At 37.8% G+C, this 20,554-nt stretch overlaps 1 protein-coding gene across 5 annotated transcripts in view; it reads left to right on the forward strand.

The window, feature by feature from the left end:
* LOC111152335 (3-hydroxymethyl-3-methylglutaryl-CoA lyase like 1) overlaps positions 1–20,554 on the forward strand; it is a 193,958-nt gene that overhangs the window by 169,836 nt on the left and 3,568 nt on the right. For all 5 annotated transcript variants that reach the window (XM_022510835.1, XM_022510832.1, XM_022510833.1 and 2 more), the window contains one exon: positions 19,273–19,398. In XM_022510835.1, the coding sequence (XP_022366543.1) occupies positions 19,273–19,398 (126 nt within the window). The remainder of the gene's footprint in view (positions 1–19,272; positions 19,399–20,554) is intronic.

The raw sequence follows: 20,554 nt of genomic DNA on the forward strand, positions 1-20,554 counted from the left end.
CTCTTTCTTTTTCTCCATATTCAGGGCACAGAGTTAAATGATTTTGGTTCCAAGTTCTGTAGCAGCACCCTAAGGGCAAAAGTCTTAATAAAACACATTAAGTTGTTTCTCATGAAAAGATATTACATCTTATATTTTATGTCTCATAGAAATTTCCTACATAATGTTACTTGGTCAGATAAATGTTTAAATGTTGCTAGTGTTTTACTAATAAAAAAATGGTGACATTAAAACTTATCTTCATCTTAAATTTCAGAAATGTCTAGATTAAAAAATACTGACCCAACAATGTGCAGAAACATGGGCTACACTGCTTACTAGTAACAATGGAACATTTTTCCTCCTTTGGATAAAAGTGATAAGTGGATTCAATACATTTCTTTTAGAAAAGTGTTTTGCCCATGGATCAGATCAATATATTCACTTTTGAATGTGTGTCTTTTTTGTGCTTATATGACTTATAAAACATTTGTAACTGTGAGTTAGGAAAAGAATTGCATGTATATTGAGAAGCAGAATGATTTAATAGTACATTCAATATGCAATTCTCTTAATGTTAAATATACCGTTATGTATATATATATATATAACGTATAATGTGTATGTGAATATATAGATGTGTATGTGAATATATATAACGTATAAATATACTGTTATGTATCTTATCACTAGAATATTAAAAGCACAAAATATGTTCGCCAACTCACCCAACACTTACTGACTGCCTGTCTACCATGCACAAACCTGTGTTATGAATGTCTGACATTCGGCAGGTATGAGCACCCTGAATGACATTTTATTGAAACTTTATAGGGAGGTCATAAACATCCCTCATTTCCTTTATAGTTAGGGGAGTAACTGTGAACTCTGTCCTTCCTCTTTTTTTTTAAAGACTATTTGTCTGTACTCTGTGAGTAGAACTTCAAAGGGGACTATTTCAACAACTCACTTTTCAGATATGGAGAGTGAGACCCAAAGAAGTAAGGTGACCTTTCCCAAGTCAAATACCAGTTACTGAAGAACTAAAAGCAAAACCAAAGTCCATGTCTATTGTGTTCCCCCAAAGCTTGTCTGGTGTGAAATGATGTTTATCAGTATGTGGTTGGTGAAGGGGACAAAAACTTGAGTAAGATTAAACTTGAGTGCTTTCTCTGACTCTTGTCATTTGTTTCTGATAAAGTGAAAGTGAGTTATTTGTGTACATAAATCACTCACCTTTGAATTAAATATCAACTTGACAGAGATATGTTTGGTTTTACATATATTGCAATAAGTAACTAGCACATTTTGCATAGATAACTGTACAATGCTATACTTCATTTTGTATAAACTTTTGGATTTCTCTTATCCTTTGTGAGATATGATGCCTGGAAGAGTTCCACCTCTGTAAAATTTCAAATACAGCTCTACTTTAGAGAAGCATGCATGCATTTGTTAGATGGCTTACAAACTTTGATATAAATTCCTTCTGGACATGTGAGATGATGTGAGTAACTGATACAAGATTAGACACGGGCCTGAAACACTGAGCCAGAACAGACATAATTCTATGAAGAAATGCAGCAGTACCTACAGATGTCTTTTGGACATAGCTGTAAAGAAGATTCTAAGAGTTCTAAATTAAACATGAATTATGTGAGATGGCTGAAATATATACACACACATACCCACCAAAAGCAACATATAGATATCTCCTTCTATACTTATATATAGCTATCTTAACCATAGTCAATAATGTAGCATTTAACTGAAAGTTAAAAAGTATTTATGTGTGTGTACATATCATAATCCTCTATTTAAAAACCCATCCTACTACGCATCTAGATTTATAATATTGCATCTAACCTTTGTTTTTGTCCCCATAGTGAGTTGTGCGTAGAAACCACCTAATAAATCTGTTTTAATAAATAGTAAATGAATAATATTTCAGATACATGTACAAAATTTCTCTACATAGTGGGAGGAATCAAGCTAATGTTAATGTCAATAAACAGGAAACTGTTATTAACAAGTTTAGTCATGGTGTTGTTTTTAGTTCTTTTTAAAGTATTCCTAGGTCCAGGTGCCACACTCTGTAAAATCATCCTACTCCACAAGGCCAGATTTAGACGTCATTTCCTCCATGCAACCTGCTCTGATTAACTGGGCCTGAAATAACTTCATTCCTCCTTGAACTCTTATAATATTTTCCTAATTGACCTGAATTAGTATTTTTCACAGTCTTCTTTCTATATATTCACATACACATTATAGCTTTTCCACTAGATCATAAGTTTTTCTATCTAGGACTGTCCCTTGAATATACTGGTATCCAAAGACTTTTCAACATTGGTTGATTGATTCTTTACCTTTTATAAAGCTGAATATGTTCATAAGAGCTATCATTTCATACTAATCCAACAAAAGAGGAGGTCTTCCTGTGAAATCAGAACTTGTTCAACTAATAGACATTTATGAAATTCTTATTACATTGTCTAGTAAAAAACTAAATCTCCTGTAGTCAATTACAGAAGACTTTTGTTCAAGTAAACATGTTTTATTTGACAGGAAAGCATTAACATGACTTTGGTTAATTTGTTAATAGCCTCATGAGCTTTGGCCTGTAACATACTCCCTAGTCTACTGTGGTTTCCTCATCTAAAACATTGTGGCCTATCAAACAGTAAAATGCCCCAAGATGTTTTTCATTCTGTTCCTGCCATCAAAAAAAAAATGCTGTTTGAGACTCCTATTTGCCACACTAATGATACTGACCTTATCAAAATATACTTTCCACAAGATCTGTCCCTGCCACACATCTGGTATTATTTTCTAACACTGTCTTCCTGTTCCCACCACTGCAGTCACTGTGGTCTCTTTGCTGCTCTCAAAACACCAAGTGTCATCCCTTTTCAAGGCATTTGTCCTTTGTTCATTTTGCCTTAACACAGTTATTTCACAGAAGTACTTAAGTTCACTTTCCTACTTCAGCTGGGTCCCAGCTCAAATACTCCTTTGTCAAGCAATGCTCCCTGGAGGAGTGGTGTAAATTGGCATCTTTTCCCTGTCACTTGTTTCCTGAATTATTCTTACCTTGTCGTTTAACCACCTTAAATGATTTTCTCCTCCACTGGAAAGTTGGCTCCATAAGAGCACAGATTTTGTGCATGTTCTTTCCCACGACTTGAAACCTGGCACCAAGAGCATAGGAACTCAACAAATGTTTGTGTACTGGTGGGACCAATAGTTGCCACTATAGAGCATTACGTGATGTTTTAACTTTTCTAAAAACAAAGACAAAGCGAGTTGTGTGAGTGCTAAACACTAATCTTTTTATGGTACTGAAATTTAAATGGAATATACTGAGTGACTTCTACCAAAGGAATTTGGTGAACAGTCCTTGTTTGATTTGTGAAAATAACACCTTCCTTCTTCTAAGAAACTGCTCCCCACAAGTTGAACCATGTAATTCTTATGAAGGCATACAAATTGTAGCACTTTCCCTTTGTGCATGCTTGTGCGCACACACACACACAGCATATACCCAACACTCCTCCTAAGTGTATGATATGGTAGACTCCTGGCTCTAGTGCAAGAAATCTTTGGCTTCAATATCCCATCCAGAGATGGACATGTGACTCAAGGTGGCTCAACAAAGATCCCTTTCCCAATAGTTTCCTGGCTGGAGCTCATGAAAAAAGTACTCACTTTTCTTATTTAAAATCCTATGACCTTTGGCAAGACAGACATGAAAAAATAAAGTCAACACAGAAAAGAAATGATGAAGGGTGGGGAGTGAAGACAGTGGAAAGGAGAGAAAGGAAGATGGGAAGGTGAAGAGAGAAGGAGGAAGAGAAGGAAAGAGACAGAATGAAAGAGAAAGCTTCCAGTCTTTTCCAAGATTAGCTCCAAACTCTTCCCATAATCCACTGAAGTGAGCCACTAGATTTCCTCTCTTTTTTTCCCCCTTAGTTCAACCTAATATTCCACAGGACAGAATCTGGTAAAATTAATGAAGGATATCTCCAACAGAAGGTTTTAAGATACATGTTGGGGGAAGATCCTGTATCACGACTTATTTTTTAGTGTTTTTTAATGACTGTCAGTAAATACAAGAAAATAACCTTAAACTGGGATTCAGGGAAGCTATCTCTGCCTGAGTCTGAGCTGAGGAGATCCTGGTATATGTCGTTCTGATAAACTAAATTGGTGTAAATCTAGAATTCAGATCCTTAGAAGAGGAAGGTCTCTATACTCCTAAAAAGGTCTTCCTTTAATATTTTCTCAATTTACCTTTGGTAGGCACTTGATAGAAGCAAATTCAGACTGAACTCCATGAAAGGGATGCTTGGGTCTTTCAGGGTCCAGCTGGAAAACAGGAGTTATGTAAGCAACTGAATCCAGGAAACTCTGCACAGGGGACTAAAGAACCATAAAACTAAACATTAGGCTGCAAAGCAACCCAGAAATTAGCAGTGTCTGGATTAGGGCAAGGAAACAAGGTGCCTAGGGCACACCATTTAGGGAGCACTCATTCTCAGGCGCTGATTGTACTTGCTCTACTCTGAATGTGAGTGCCTCCTTATAGCTTGCCTCTCGGTGCCCTCACTTTTAACTCCTGAGATGAGCAGGAGCAGGAAACCACCTGAAGACCACAAAGAAAGAAGACATTGTTACAGGAATCACCAGGAGGAAGTTGGAACTGTGGTGGGCCTGTCCATAGTCAACATTTAGAGCCACTGAGAAAACAGGCTCTGCTAGAAATAGCACCTGAAACAGAAAGGGGGAATATTTTGGTTTCTCCCTCCAACAGAGCCTTCTGATGGCTGAACCAGTTGGAATCTATCTCATGTGGGAGTTGGGACTGCACAGGCATTCCCCTATGTTAAAAAACAGAAAAGAGACGGACAAGAATGACCTCACACAGCAATCAAACACTTGACCATCACTGGGCTATGCACTTGGGAAATCAGAGATGCAGGTGGCAGCTTTCTTGTAGTTGCGAAAGTTGAGGAGTCTTACTTTATTCTTGCATGAACAGGATATTTGGCCTTACCTATCAGCTCCTCCCACCCCGTGGTTAATATTGTTATTTTCCTACATATTTCATAGGTGAGTTTTCTTTTTCTCTGAATGTTATCTAGCCAAGTGAGGGAATAGTACTTGGACTCAGATATAAAAATTCTTATCTGCTTCTCTATTTTCACTTTTAACTAAGGGTGGCATTGAATTTTAGGTGCTTGGAAGTATTAAAGTTAAAGCAAATTCTAAAATATGTTACATGTCATACGGAAGCTTTTGTAATTCTAGTGGTATTGGGCAACCTTGCTGCAAATACCCAATATGCGTGGGTTTGAAACTTTCAAGAGAATCTTCAATAATTTTTTTTTCTTTAAGCTATGTTTTATAGGTCTTTTTCTTGGCTATTAGCCCCGGACTCTGCAGTTGTATGCCATCTAGAAGATTACTGCATGTGGCCTTCCCAAGAAGTTGCTGTGTTTTTACTTAGAATTTACCTGTTGTGTTCAGATGCCAAGGAATGGACCTACCACAGGAATGTGTAACCTCAATTCACAATAGCAGCAGCACTTCATATTTTAATGTTGTCTATGTTTCTAATTTTATGACAAAATTAGATGTTACTGACTAAACTAAGTGAAATGTGCATTTATAGACAGACTTAGGATTGGATAAAATTTCTATGGGGCATCAAAGCCAAGAGCTTCACTCACTGTAGAAGGGATTCTTTCTACAACTTTTAGATTGTCTTTTAATAGTTTCAGTGGCAGATCATTATTTTGAGAGCTAATCACTTAAGTTTAGGCAGCATTAAATGGCTACAGAGTTATCTCTCATAATCAAGCAAAATCTACGTATGTCGATTTTCCTCTGGAATCATATGGAGTATGTCTACTTTCTTGACCACATAATGACCTTGAACTTTGTAACTGCAACTATTATCTACCTCTGAGTCTTATCAAAGATAAATACCCACAATTGCCTCAACCATTGATTATATCATATTTTCCAAATATGTTAGTTTGCTCCAAGCCTGCTTCACCTCCTATATATGTAAATGTAATTATACTTACTTTTGTTTTCCTACCTTCTTTGAGTTAACTGGCTTCAACTGGAGGAAAATCTGTTTTGATTTCATGTGTACTCAGCTTTCTCACTCTTCAAGTTATACTTACTACTTGGAAAAATTAACACATTATCATAAATACCTTGTGAGATATTCTGACCTATTGTTTGTTTAGAGTAAGCAAGGTTTCTGGTGAGTCATTTATAAATCAGATTGGGGGTACCAAGGTGGCTCACTTGGTTAAGCAACCCACTCTTAATTTTGGCTTAGATCATGATCTCAGGGTTGTGAGGTCAAGTCCTGTGCTGGGCTCTACACCCATTGTTTAAGATTCTCTTTCTCCCTTCCCCTCTCCCCTACCTCTCTTGAAGCAGAGAGACAGACAGAAAGACAGAAAGAAAGAAGAAAGAAGGAAAGAAAGGAAGAAAAAATGAAAGAAAGAAAGAAAGAAAAGGAGGGAGGAAGGAAGGAAGGAAGGAAGGAAGAAAGGGAAAGAGAAAGAAAGGAAGAAAGAAAGAAAAACCAAACTGAACTTGAACTATTTGAAATGAACAATAAGGACTGAGTGGTAATATTCATGTAGTGATGTAATATTGTGAAATGCTTAAAACTTTCTATGTAAATGACAATGCTCAGTTTAATGAACCCGCAGTTTAAATGCCCTAAATATTTCCTAATTAATGGCTGAATAATATGTTAATCAGCTTAGCCATTTCCATTTAAAATTCTGTGTCTCAAGTTTCCCCTGCCCCTCTTTGCCTCTTGTTCTTATGCTCATGCTTAGTGTGAAGGAAGTTTGAGTATCCATTCACCATTAGCCAGGGGTTACCTAGTCTGATGGCCAGGTTTAAGTGTCCTGTTGTCTTTGAGACTGCCTTGGGGCCCACTTGCCGGGCTCCTTACTTTACCTTTGCTACCCTGGTATCTCAGCCAACTGGATGGGAGTTTTGAGTCTTGTACATTGTCCATCATGTACATCTAGAATCAGGACCAGTCCCCTGTATTCTAGGGCTCCCCTAAACCTATCTGGAATTTTTATCACCCACTACCCAACCACACCCATGGTACTCAGCAGAGAGGAGGAGTCTTCAACTCAGGGACCTAGGAAGCATATTGTCGTATCTTTATAAATTATTTCACTACCCCGTGGAGGCCAGTCCTTTGGGTTATAAGAATGCTTAACCATGAATTTGAACATTACCAAAGCTATGGATCACCCCAGATGTAAATGAGAAGAAGTAGGTATGCGATGCAAGATTAAGAATTAAAGCTAGTTTTGGGGCGCCTGGGTGGCTCAGTGGGTTAAGACGCTGCTTTTGGCTCAGGTCATGATCCCAGGTCATGGGTTCAAGCCCCGCATCGGGCTTTCTGCTCAGCAGGGAGCCTGCTTCCTCCTCTCTCTCTGCCTGCCTCTCTGCCTGCTTGTGATTTCTCTCTGTCAAATAAATAAATAAAATCTTAAAAAAAAAAAAAGAAAGCTAGTTTTGAATAAGCAGGGATGCTTTAAGAAACAACATGTTAAATATCCCATTTTTTTATATCTGTAATGGTTTCCAAGAAAGCAACTTCTACCTTCCACTGGAGTTGATCCTATATCCCATTCCAGTTAATGGATCATCTTAGTTATTAAGCTAGAAATCACTGTTTTTGTCAATGACACCTCTTTCTTCCATTATTATTCATTTAGACACAATTTTACCTCATAAATGTCAAATTTGTTCCTTAACAAAAATCTTTTCTCCCTTCTGCTTCACTTTAAATACTCATCACCAGTGACTTCACACATTGCACTAATTTTCTAACAAGTACTTCTACTTACAGATTTCTCAACCTTCTATCCACCTTAATTATTGCTCCCCTGATAACAAAATTTGAGTAAAACAAATGCTGATGATGTCATGATTGTTCATGAACCGTAAGTAACTCTTTATTTCTTAGGGAATAAAGTTCATCCCCCAGAGAAAAGCTTTAAGGGCCTATCATGATCTGGAGCTGTACTCCTTCCACACCTCAACAGCCCCTACAATACAAGTCGCATTAAAATAGTTTCAGTCCATCCTTGGCCTGTTCATCATATGTGCCTTTTCTCAAGCTGTTCCCTCTCTGTAGAATATCTTTTCCCTTACCACCCCCCACTTGTCAACATCCTTCAAGGCCCAAAGCAGAGCCAAACTATTCATCAACCTTTTCACCCTGCCCCTCCCTCCTTGCTCTACTACAAAATATAGAAATGGTCTCACTGGTATTTCTGAATAGCTCTGTTTGTAATTTTCATAATAGCTACCACACTCTACTTTGCATTATCGTTCTCTGTATTTATGAATCTCTTCCCTGCCAGGTCATTAACTTAATGATGTGTTAGTTACTACTCTTTGTTTCCAAGTAACAGTAGCCAACTCAAGCTACCTTAAGCAAAAAGGAGACTTTGTTATGAGGATACAGGGATGTCCCATGGAAACCTCTTAGAGAAGTATACACACAAGTCAAGAGCAGAGATTTGGATTTTCCACCTGATCCTGCATCTCACCTTACATCACTTACCAAATATGTAACGCCACACATGACCATACTAAATGTTCTGTGGCTCGGTTTTCTCATTTAGAAAATGAGGATGATAATAGTACCTACTTCCTGCTTTTATTGTGTGGTTTAAGGCACTTGGCATAGCTCTAATTAAATGTTACTTCAAAAACAAAGGGAGGAAATGAAGCTGGACCTCAGAAAGACTGAAAAGTCGTCTGGAATTCAGGTGACATTTCTAATTCAGTGATGCTTCCTTTTCCCTCTTACTGCAGACTCAATTTCTCTATTTCCCATTGCTCGTGGAAAAAGTTGCTTGTCCATACCTCATATGCTGTACATCTCACTTTTTAGAAAGGTGGATTCTGTCTTTGTTTCTGTTCTAAATTCTGGCAGAGGAGACTGTGATTAGCCCAACTTAGGTCCATCAATTGCACTGAGAATTAATGAGAAATCACTGAACAAACAAACAGGTTCCAAGAACCCATCTTTATAAGAAGGCAGTACGAAGATAAGGAGGTTGAGGGAGAAAACAAAGAAAGTACTGAACCACTGAACTGTCTCATTTATTTTAGTATCCTCCTTATGCAGTTCTGTATTTCCAGTTGAATTGTATCACGTTCCTTTATTACCATGTATTGTTATACTTGCCCACAGGCCTTGCTATTGCATTCATTGTTCTTTTAGGTATGTTATTTGTTCAATTCTTTCAGAAATATTTGTGTAATAACTCATCATGTTCTGAGTGCTATGCCATATGTGGAGCCTATAATAGAGTGAGATAGAGGAACTCTCTTGCCCTCCTATAGTTTGTATATGTTACCTACTATTTTGACTCCCCACCTCCTACCAAAATTTGGTCCTCCCACTAACTCAAGCCCTCCTTGGTTTGTAATAACACTGTAACACCTAATTCTTATCAGGCATCACTGTGCTCTCATTCTGTAACTTTTTACTTAATATTTAGTTGCATATTTACACTATTGCATAGACCTCCCACTAACATTAATTTGTAATTGAAGTTATTTACCTCCTACCAGTGAAATTCCAAAAACATGAAGGTCGACGTTCTAGATCCATCTATAGAATAATGGCTTCTCTGACTTTCGGTAGCCCCACTAGGAACTCGGGGGCTTAGTTCCCTTTAAATCAATTAATCAGTCATAAGGAAAATTGACTAAATTATCTAGTTGTAGAAATCTGGGACTTATAGATTCTTATTAAAATGTCATTTACACGTGCATAGGTACAATTTTTTTATTGTTTACATGGTGTTATTTATTGATCTGTTCCCATTCCTTCCTCCTCATTATGCATCTCCCTCTGTGCACACATCTAAGAGTGTGGTAAGTGGAAGGTAGGGCTGTTCCAAGAGAAGTTAGTGTCAGGGATCTAGAAATGATTATAATTTCTGAACTTCCAGCAGATTAGCTCAATTACTGTGTTTCTGAGAGTATTGATCATTTATTGACCTGAAGAGTTCATGGTCTGTGTTCATTTAATATATCTCCATACCTCATCCATCCTCTCCTCTCAGCCTACTTCAAAGGATAGTTTTCGCAGCTAATTTCTAGCTCAACCCATGTTTCTGCCCTAATCCCAAACCCATCCACATTCTCCAAGGTTTTTTTCTCCGTGAATTTTCTCTTCTATGTATATATCATTCTTTACTTCCATTTACTTACCTCTATCCCTTAAAGCTTCCCAGTTACAGCTCTCAAACATCCTCCTTATGTCTCCATTCTTATACCCACAACTATGCCCTGGTCTTCTTCTTTATCACCATAGGTCTTCTGACCCTATAGTTGACACATACTTGTTAGAGCCAGCATTTGCTGAGTGTTACGTGCCAACCTATGTGATAAGCACTTTCATGGAAGACTCTACTGAGTCTTCAACAAACCCATGATTCAGTACTACTATATTCATCTTACAGTTGGTGGGACAGAGAAGTAACATCAACATCACACAGTTAACAAGTGGCAGAACAGGTCCAAATACAAGTGTCCTGAAACTGATTTTTTAAGCATTAGGCTGTATGTCTTCCATTTGTTTTTCAGTTAATTGCCAGCTCTTCCTGTCTGATCTCTGCTGAAACCATCCAACTAAAAATTTGTCAATTTTATAAATACAGTAGATTTTTCTCAGCTACTTTCCTTAAGTAGGTGAAGTATTCATCACTGTGGTATAAGTATTTAGAGAAACCTTTGGGCACCTGAGTGGCTCAGTTGGTTAAGTGTCTGACTCTTGATCTTGGCTCAGGTCATGATCTCAGGGTCATGAGATCTAGCCCCACTTCGGACTCCATACTGAGCATGGAGCCAGCTTGAGATTTTCTCTTACCCTCCTCCTTCTCTCTATCTATCTCTCAAAAATAAATAAATAAATAAATAAATAAATAAATAAATAAATAAAGAAAGAAAGAAAGAAAGAAAGAAAGAAAGAAAGTTTTCCTACTCTGACTTGTGACATTGTACCTCCTGAACTTGTCTCTTTCACTAACTCACCTTCTTTCTTCTACCTTCAAAAGGTGATAGTTAACTAAATACTAGAATTCGAATCTCTGATATTCTTATTCCTGTCAAGTTTCTTCAGAGAAAAAGTGGAATAGATCAAGATAATTTTTTAAATCTTAATTGTTCTAAAAGGTAACTGCCTAAAGCAAAAAGAAGAGCAACATTTCATGAGCATGTAAATGTATTATGGGTATATAAAAGTAAAGGTAGGGAAACTATAGCACAAAGAGCAGTTGGATGGAATTGAGAATATATTATTGTAAAGTCTTTCCATACATGTGGAATGGATAGGTGAAGGTAGACTATTTAAGTTTATATTGTAAACCATAAAGTAACTACTGAACAATGTAAAGAGGTAGAAATATTAAGTCAGTAGAAGAGAGAAAATGGAAGCATTAAAAAAAAATACTCAACAAAAGATAGAAAAGAGGACAAAAAAAAAGAATAGAAAATAGCTGGAAAAGGTGGATTTTAATGTGTGTCATCAGTTGGTGTATTAGTTCTAATTGGCTGATAAAACTGCACTCCCCAAAATGAATAACAGCTCAAACACATGGATGTTTGCCCCTCACTAAACATGTTTTTGTCAGTGGGTATCTCTCCTCCAGGTAATTCATGGGCCCAGGCTCCTCCCATTTTTTGGCTCACCATTCCCTAAGGCCTCATTGTCATCTGCATTTGACTATTGACAAAATTTCTGAGAAGAAATAATTTAGAAATGGCTTGTATCTCTCTGCTTACGCATCATTGGCTAGCCTACAGTCATGTAACCACATGTAAGTTAAAGGGCAATTTGGTTATGCCACCTAGCTAAATCCCAGAAGAAGAGGAAACAATTTTTTTTTTTTCTGAAGAGCCAGCACTATCTGCTGTAGATCAACAGGTAAATCAGAAGGTTATTTTCAAACATTATTATACATAAAAGTCATCTTGGAGTATGAAATAATGCAAGTTCTTTGACTTTATGAGAAAAAAAGATCAGTTTTGAGGATAGACAACAGAAATCTGCCTTTTTAAACTAGGACTGTAAGTCACTCTGATACTCAGGTGGTCCCATTTTGAGCAATATGGTGCAAAGCAAGATGGCACCACCGCGGACTGGACCAGGATATACCAACACCTTCGAGAACCAGTTCTTCCTTAGAAGAACCAGAGTCTCTTCCCACTCAGCTATGTTCTGGGGAGTAGCAGCTTCTGCAGAATTTAGAAAGTGGTAGAAATGTAGAAATGCAGAAGCTCAGGTCCCACCTCAGATATCATAAAGGCTTATTCTTTTGTTTGGGTTTCTTGTAGGTTTTACATATAAGTGAAATCATATGGTTTTGTCTTTCTCTGTCCCATTTACTTCACTTCATGTAATACCCTCTAGTCAGACATTATAAGTGGAATCTTATGCTCAGTCACGTTTGGGGGGGGTGGCTTAATTATTTTGTGCCATTAGGTTAGAGGGAATAGGTGGTTACTGAAGAAGTGCAGTTTAGGAGCAAAAGCCTCTCAAGAACAGGCAGAAGTAGAGGATTCCTAGAGGAACCATCTCTAGAGTTTGGACTGAAACCAGGAAATGAGAAAGGCCAGTATGGTTCTGGGGTATGGTTCTGGCAGAAGGGGATGATGATGAAACAAGAGTACACATGACATGTGTGGTATGTATTTATCAGGGAGGATTAAAAAAATTCTTCGAAACACGAACAATGCCAAGCATGGTTGGCATCCTCTCTTATCTTCCAGTTTCTTGAGATTTTATTTATTTGACAGAGAGAGAGAGAGAAAGCACAGAGGGAGAGGGAGAAACTAGTTTCCTGCTGAGCAGGTACACTGATGTGGGGCTCCATCTCAGGACCCTGGGATCATGACCTGAGTTGAAGGTAGACATTTAACCAACTGAGCCATCCAGGAACCCCTATCTTTCAGTTTCTTATTTTTCTATACAATTACAAATTCATTAAAAATATTTAATAATTTCATAGTAGTCTATCTTTTTTTATTTCTTTTCAGCGTAACAGTATTCATTGTTTTTGCACCACAGCCAGTGCTCCATGCAATACGTGCCCTCCCTAATACCCACCACATCTTATATAATCTGTTAACTATTTCCCTATTATTGGACATTAACTTATGGTCCTTTTTCTCCAATTATAAATTATGCTACAAAGAATATCTGTCCTTGAACAATAATCTATAATTAAAGTTTCTGGCTATTTTCTTGGGATAGCTTCTTAGGAAAAAATCCTTTGGACAATCAGCATTTACTTTCTCAAAAGCCTCTTATCAGTACATTGTGTAGAGACTTTTCAGAAAGTTGAAAACAATATCTTAAGAAAATGAAGCCTTTTGATTGGTCAATATTCTCTTCCTAATTCATACCTTGCCTCCTGGTGTTCTTATATGGATTAAATGAAACAATGCACAGGAGGTGTTTAGTCATGTGCCTGGCAGACAGTCAGTGTTAATGAAATGTTAACAATTAACACTGGACAGTAGTGCCCAGCTATTTGCATTCTTCCTCTGTTTTACACTGTTTGAAGCAGGAGATGGTGCTTATCTTCCTGGAGCATCAGTCTCCTCATCAGTAAAATGGGCATGGGTTCCCACGCATTTCACCCTATTTCTGCATGGCTTTATCATATGTAAGGCCTAAAGCACAGGATCTGTGACAAAATAAGCATTCAATAAATGTTCATTAATAGTCTATTATTTTCTCTTACTGAAATTGAGAATTCCTTTTTTAATCTGTTTCTGTTTCCTTACCCCCGCGTCTATGTACACAGTCCCATTTCTATCTCCATTTGAAATATACTAAATGATGCAAAGAATATAATCCATCTCATTATGTGTAATAAGGCAGAGAAGAATGAAACATGTAGGAAAACCTTCTCAGAGAGGAAGGAGTTTACATGACAGTGTCCCATTAGCTTAGTTATCCCCCAACAGCAGTATATATGCCTGTCATTATTTACATACCAATTTGGTATATACATCACTTAGTTTAAACCCTGGGCTTAATTCATGTATGCTAACTGTTCATTATCAGAGATTTACATAATATGTTACATTCCCAGTACCCATTAATGCAAATAGTGTTTATTTCTCAGGTGGTAGCCTAACTCAATATACAGTAATCGTTTAGAGTGGTGGTTGAGAAGTAGCTCAAGGCAAGATCTGGGCTTATTGGCAAGAGTGCCCTGTTCCATTAGTGTTATCTGGCCTGATGACTGGAAGACCAGTAGCACCGTATGCTTGGATAATCGCAATCCTCTGTTGGAGGGTATACTGACTTAGAAATGGTTGAGGAGACAACTACTAGAAAAAGGAGTGTATTTTTAATAATTATCCCATATGAACATTTGCCTTTTCTCCCGAGGAACTGAAATCCAAAAATGAGTACCTTACAACATCAGAAAGATCTCCTTTTAAATTAAATCTAACATTACAGATTCTTTTAAAGAAAAAGTTGATCTTAGAGGGGAAAGAAAGATGTCATTTCAAAACTTAACATATCAAAATTTTATGTGTTCCTTAAGATTTTAATATCCACAATACCTAAAACTTGAGATATCATTAAACATTTTGAAATCATGAAAATATGGGACATTATAAGCTTTGCAAAATGATTTGACTTGGCTTAAGGATTTCTCATTTTCTTTGGGAAAGAGGTTCTTACAGCACTAAGAAAAAGTCAAGTTGTACTTTTCGTTAGCATATCATCATGGTCCAGGCATCTAAGCACTATGCAAGATTAATTCTACACAGAGCTCACCTAAGATTGTAGCACAGAATGATAGGCTCATGGTTTATCTACAATTTACCATTTTCCAGAAAAAGTGGCTACTAGTATTTTATTCATTTTTCTCAGCCCCTAAATCCAAGCATGTAAATAGAGAGCTCAAGAAGACAGAGCACATGTAACTAAACTCAACAAGTTTATCATTTCCTGGTCACTGGATTAGTAGCTTTAATCATGAGCTTGGAGGAAGGTGGGAGCCAAGGATACCGCAACACTTTGAGTTCTGAGTTTTAGTTTAGGGAGGACTAGTAGTTCCCTTAGCTCTGAAGAAAATGGTTTCTAGTTTAATAACAATATGCTACTTTTGTGACAAATATATCACTTCAGTGACAAAATATATAATTTTGATTTCTAATGCTAAACTTCCTGAGCTACAGGATTTTGTATGGATTCCAAGTCCCTGGTGCAAAGAATGCACTTCATAAACATGTTCACGTCAAAGGACAACTAATAAAAAATATATTAAACCACAGTTTTTGTTCTATACCATTAGTAAAAGTTTCCTCATTTGGAAAAGAAAATAGTTATTTGTATAATATAAAGCTATTTATTTACATATTTGCCATTTGGAGCGGCTGGAACACAGTGGGGTCAAATGCTTGGCTTTAACTCTGATTTTGAAGCGACATTGCCACCTTGTGGTTTCTCGTCTAAAGATGTATTTTCCTTCAAAACAAGCAAGTGCTTTGTTTTTCAATCTATGGTGCAAAAAGCCTGCTCTTGTGCACACACACACACACACACACACACACACACACACGTGCACCCAGACCCATACCCCTGGGAATGTGAAAGCCTGAAAATAGTGGTTTGTGTTTGGAGACATAGAAAAAGGAGTATCTACAAAATGTTTTTTAATGAAGACAATTTCTTGTATAATAAAATCATCTAAGATCCCGTCTATTATCTTCAAATACATGATATTAGAGAACATAGTGACATGTACTATTAATATTATTTCAGTAAGTACAAAAATTATCCATCTATTACCATCAAGAATCAAGGAAGGGAATAAATGGGTTTTTTTGTTTGTTTGTTTTTCCCTACTCCATCAAGAACTTGTTTACATCCTAGTATGCATTATTTCCAATGGAATAGGGAAGTAGAAGAAAACATACATCATAAAACCAAATTTTCATAGTTCCCAAGTTTCAAAGCAGTTTTTTTTTTTTTTTTTTTTAAGATTTATTTATTTGAAAGAGTGCACAAGGTCATGTGAGGGGAGTGGAAGGAGGACAGAGAGAGGGAGGGAGGGAGAGAGAGACTCTCAGACTCCCGCTGAGCACGGAGTCCCCTCTGGGTTCCATCCTACAACCCTGAGATCATCACCTAAGCCGAAACTGAGAGTCAGATGCCTGACTGGCTGAGCCACCCATGTGCTCCTAAAGCAGCTTGTTTAAAAATTAGATCATAGCTTAGTATATGGGTAGTATTATCCATTAAGATTTATTTCTAGGAATAGAATTGCATATTTAATAGAGGTCAGAATTTAGGAGATACTGCATAAAAAGTGCTTTTAAAGTAGTACGGTGGGTTTTTTTGGAGAATTTAAAAGGCATTAATATCTTAATGTTCTACTTCACAGGTAATGTATATAATAAACTCTTCAAATTTGCTTTAGAGCAACATAGTGCATAAAATTGATTCAGTTCACTTAGGAATAGAGCTTACTGATAGAAATTGCCCAGGTCTATGGCCCTTCTGATTCTAGGAAAACAAGGAAGGACCTTTTCCAGGTAACCTTTCACTCAGATCTTGTCTTATTTAACGATTTTGTATGCAGATTAACTCTGCAGTCCCATACCCTAGGAAGATCACCTAGTTGCAAAATAATGATGTTAATCAAGAAAATGAGTCTTGGATTCATTTATGTTCATTCTCCTTTCCATACTGTTATTCTACTACAGGTGAAAGTTTATAGAAACTTTTTATGCTTTATATATAATTAGCATTCACTGTGAAAGAATTGGAAAATAAAGACAAAATTAAATTAAAATAAAATAAATAAAAATAAAAATTAATTAATTAATTGTGCGCTATAATCACAACACCCAGTGATCACTGCTATTAACTGTTTTGGTCTACCATTAAAATTTTTTTTTTTCTTAAACCTTGTAGGCCTTGATGTAGGTATCTTAAGTCTCAAAGGGAAATCTAAAAGAATGGTTCAAAAAGCACAGTCCCTTTGGTATGACAAAGAGACACAGGAACCAACTGAAAGAGCTGCTAAAAACCAAAGCTCCAACAACCTGATCCCCAAAATATATAACATAATATTGGATTCTAAACCAAACTGAAAAAAATACCTTGAGTCCCTACTGATAAAAAACAATGTTTTTTTATCATAAACAGAGGAGAACATACATGTCCAAATGGGAGCATTCCAAGTGATCTCTGTAGATACTCACTACCTCTAAGTGTGAGCACACAGTCACTTTTCTCCAGAGAGTACAGTATGGAAAGAGGGGAGTGGAGGCTTCCTTACTTCAGAACCCTGACAAACACTACCTCAGCCAGGTGATCAAGGTGCTTATCAGTCATAAATCTTGTTGACAGCGTGTACACCCTTGATATGACGTATTGAGAATGGTATTTCACCTCTGTGGCCTGCCTTGAAGTATTTCAGAATTCTAGTCTAGCCATTAGAAAAACATCAGACAAACCCAAACTAAAGGACAGACAAGAACATTAAGTTCAAAATGAGGAAATCAGAATCACGTATGGACTATACTAATACCATTCTGATACTGGTCCCTCAGCTGGGACAGGTTCACCATAATCATGCAAGATAATGTAACAATATGGGAAACTAGGTGCAGTGTATATGGGGATGCTCTGTTCTCCAACAATTTCCCAAAGATCTGAAGCTCTTCTAAAATAAAAAGTTAATCAAAAAGAAAAACAAGGGACTCCTGGGTGGCTCAGAGGGTTAAACCTCTGCCTCTGGCTCAGGTCATGATCTCAGAGTCCTGGAATCGAGTCCCGAATCAGGCTCTCTGCTCAGCAGGAAGACTGCTTCCTGCCACCAACCACCCCCCACCTCTGCCTGCTTGTGATCTCTCTCAATGTGTCAAATAAATTATAAAATATTTTAAAAATATATTAAAAAGAAAAAAGAAAAACAAGTGTTTTTGTGTGATTCCCCAGATTGGCAGTGAGCTCAGCATCTGCGATCTTGTGAAAAACTCAGATTCTCAAGACTGAGCGCAGGTCTTGGGAGACGGACTGTGGAGATGTAGCCACAATGTAGGGCTCCAATCCTGTGAGTGCAAACAGCTGACCTAACATGCTGCCTAAGATCTCTGCTTTCAGGGACTTCTCATTTTAGCAGAAGTCATGTTACTTTTTTTCTTTAATATTCGGGAGCAGAGTGACCAGATTATGCCTCTTGGTAGCTTCTGATCATCCAACTGTCACCCTTTACAGAGATAGGACATCCCTGCCTCTCTTCTCCAGTCTTCTCCAATCCTCTGATTTTCAGGGCTCCTTTCAGACCGCACTGCAATCATGTCCTCAAGGACATTCTAGCTCACACATATCCTCTACCTCTGATATCCCCACATACATGACCTGTAACAATCTGCATGTTTCCAGAAGCCATAAATCCCAGTGTGAATTTTCTGGAGACAGAGGTGACCTTGGGCCAATTTTGTGATCCTGCTGTACTTGAGTTTCTTCATCTGTGATTTGGGGATGATAGAAGGAGATCTACCTCATCGGTCCTTTTGTGAAGATTATGAGTTACTACTCACAAGATGTTAGGAATAATCCCAGCCCTTAATGAGGACTCAGTAAATGTGAGATGGTGCTGGTAGAGGTCTTGCCTCCCAAATAGCTCTTTGTGTCTCCCAAAGCAGCGGGTTAGGTATGCAAAATAATGGCTCAGTAAAGAACAAGTGAATTGAAAGGGTGAACTAAGCCTTCAAAAATCCTATTTCAAACACAGCGACCCTACCACTACCACCAGTCTTCCAAGGCACCTTGACTTTGAGTTAGAGTTTTGGAAGTGTTTTGTGTTTACATAACAGTATTAGGGTCGAATTGGGGAATTGGTTGGAGAATCTATACAACCTGGGAATGAATTCGTCTTACTTCAAGCTTCACCCCCTACAGTTGTGTGGTTATCAATGAATAACACCACTTCAATTCTGGTCTAAGATTATTCTACTTCCTGAGATCCCTTGAGTTTCTGTTAGCCTAAAAGACAAGATTAGGTAGAAAAGAAATCAGCACCCCGGGGACTTTTCTAGCAGCAGGTGAGTAAGCGAGTATGTTTGGATAACGGGTTTAGATTTTGCTTATTTGCTCTTTGGAACAGGTTAAATAGAAATTCAACAATTTACATGCCGTGAATAGACAAGCCCTGAGTGTTCTGGTTTGTTTTCCAGATGGGGATTAATGTGGTGGACTCAGCAGTATCCGGATTAGGTGGCTGCCCTTATGCAAAGGGTGCTTCTGGGAACGTAGCCACTGAGGATTTGATATATATGCTTAATGGCTTGGGGCTCAACACAGTAAGTCCCTTAACATATTTTAATATTCATGTATGCCTTTCAGATACAAATGGGAATCTGTCTCAGATTTGGGAAGCAATTTTGAGGTCAAAGTTTTACTACCTTTTTGCTGTTTGCTAAAATGCACAGTGGGAAAATACGGTAAAAATTCTTTAGGGGGCTTTATAAAGTAACTTATAGCTGTAGCTCCATCATCAATAATGCTACCATTTCACATTTTTATAGTGCTTCATGACCTCTGAAGTACTTTTTCATGTATCATCTGATTTGATTTCACAAACTGAGTGAGAGCCTGTGTCTCTGCCTTTAGGATTGTTGTTTTGGTGCTTTGGTTTGGGATGGATGTTTTCCTAGGAGGAAACAGAGATCTTGATTTTCTTGCAGTGACAACTAGGGTTTTTGGAAAAGAGCCCAGCGCACTATTGGAATGGTCAGAAAAGAAGAGAGCTTAACACTACTTAGCATGGGAGACACTGGACAGCAAGAACTGTCTCTTAAATAAAAGTTCCTGGAAAGTCACATCCTCTATGGCATCCACATAATTTAGTACTTTGTTTTGCCACATGCTTGTTAACATTACTTATTAGTCTGTAAGGCAAATTTGGGGAGGAAGGGGGCAAAAATATAGAAGAAAAAAGTTCACAGATGATTAGAAGTTCAAAATATTTTCTGAGATGTCAGAGCATCCTCTGGTTACAACATGAAAGCTTCTCTCTCTCTTCACTATACTTACATGAAAGCTCCTGCAGTACCATTTACCTGTAGTTTCCATTTCCACACCATTTTATTTCTCACTCCTGGCTCTTGCTTCCATCACCACTCATATGGCCTTACTCCCCATACTCAGTTTCACCTGGAGAGTGAGCTGCTCCCAACCACTGAAGTCTTCTCGTGTCTTCCTGCCTAACCCCCAGGCTCCTGCTGTTGGGTTCCTCACCTTATGACTTCCATGCCTACCTGTGTGCTTCTACGTCTGAACCTAACCTGAGGTGGTCTCAGGACCTTATTTCTGTGTTTAGCTTTCCCTGCAGCCAGCGAGCAATTACAGCTATGCACGTTACCTAGAGATGCTCAATAACATTGACTGGGAGATGGGTGTCACTTGGGGTAAACATCAAAAACTACTGCCTGTCTTTCCTGGTTAGGAATAACTATT

This window comes from Enhydra lutris, unplaced genomic scaffold, assembly GCF_002288905.1.
Source record: "Enhydra lutris kenyoni isolate GAN:26980312 unplaced genomic scaffold, ASM228890v2 scaffoldscaffold28, whole genome shotgun sequence".
Classification (NCBI taxonomy): domain Eukaryota; kingdom Metazoa; phylum Chordata; class Mammalia; order Carnivora; family Mustelidae; genus Enhydra; species Enhydra lutris.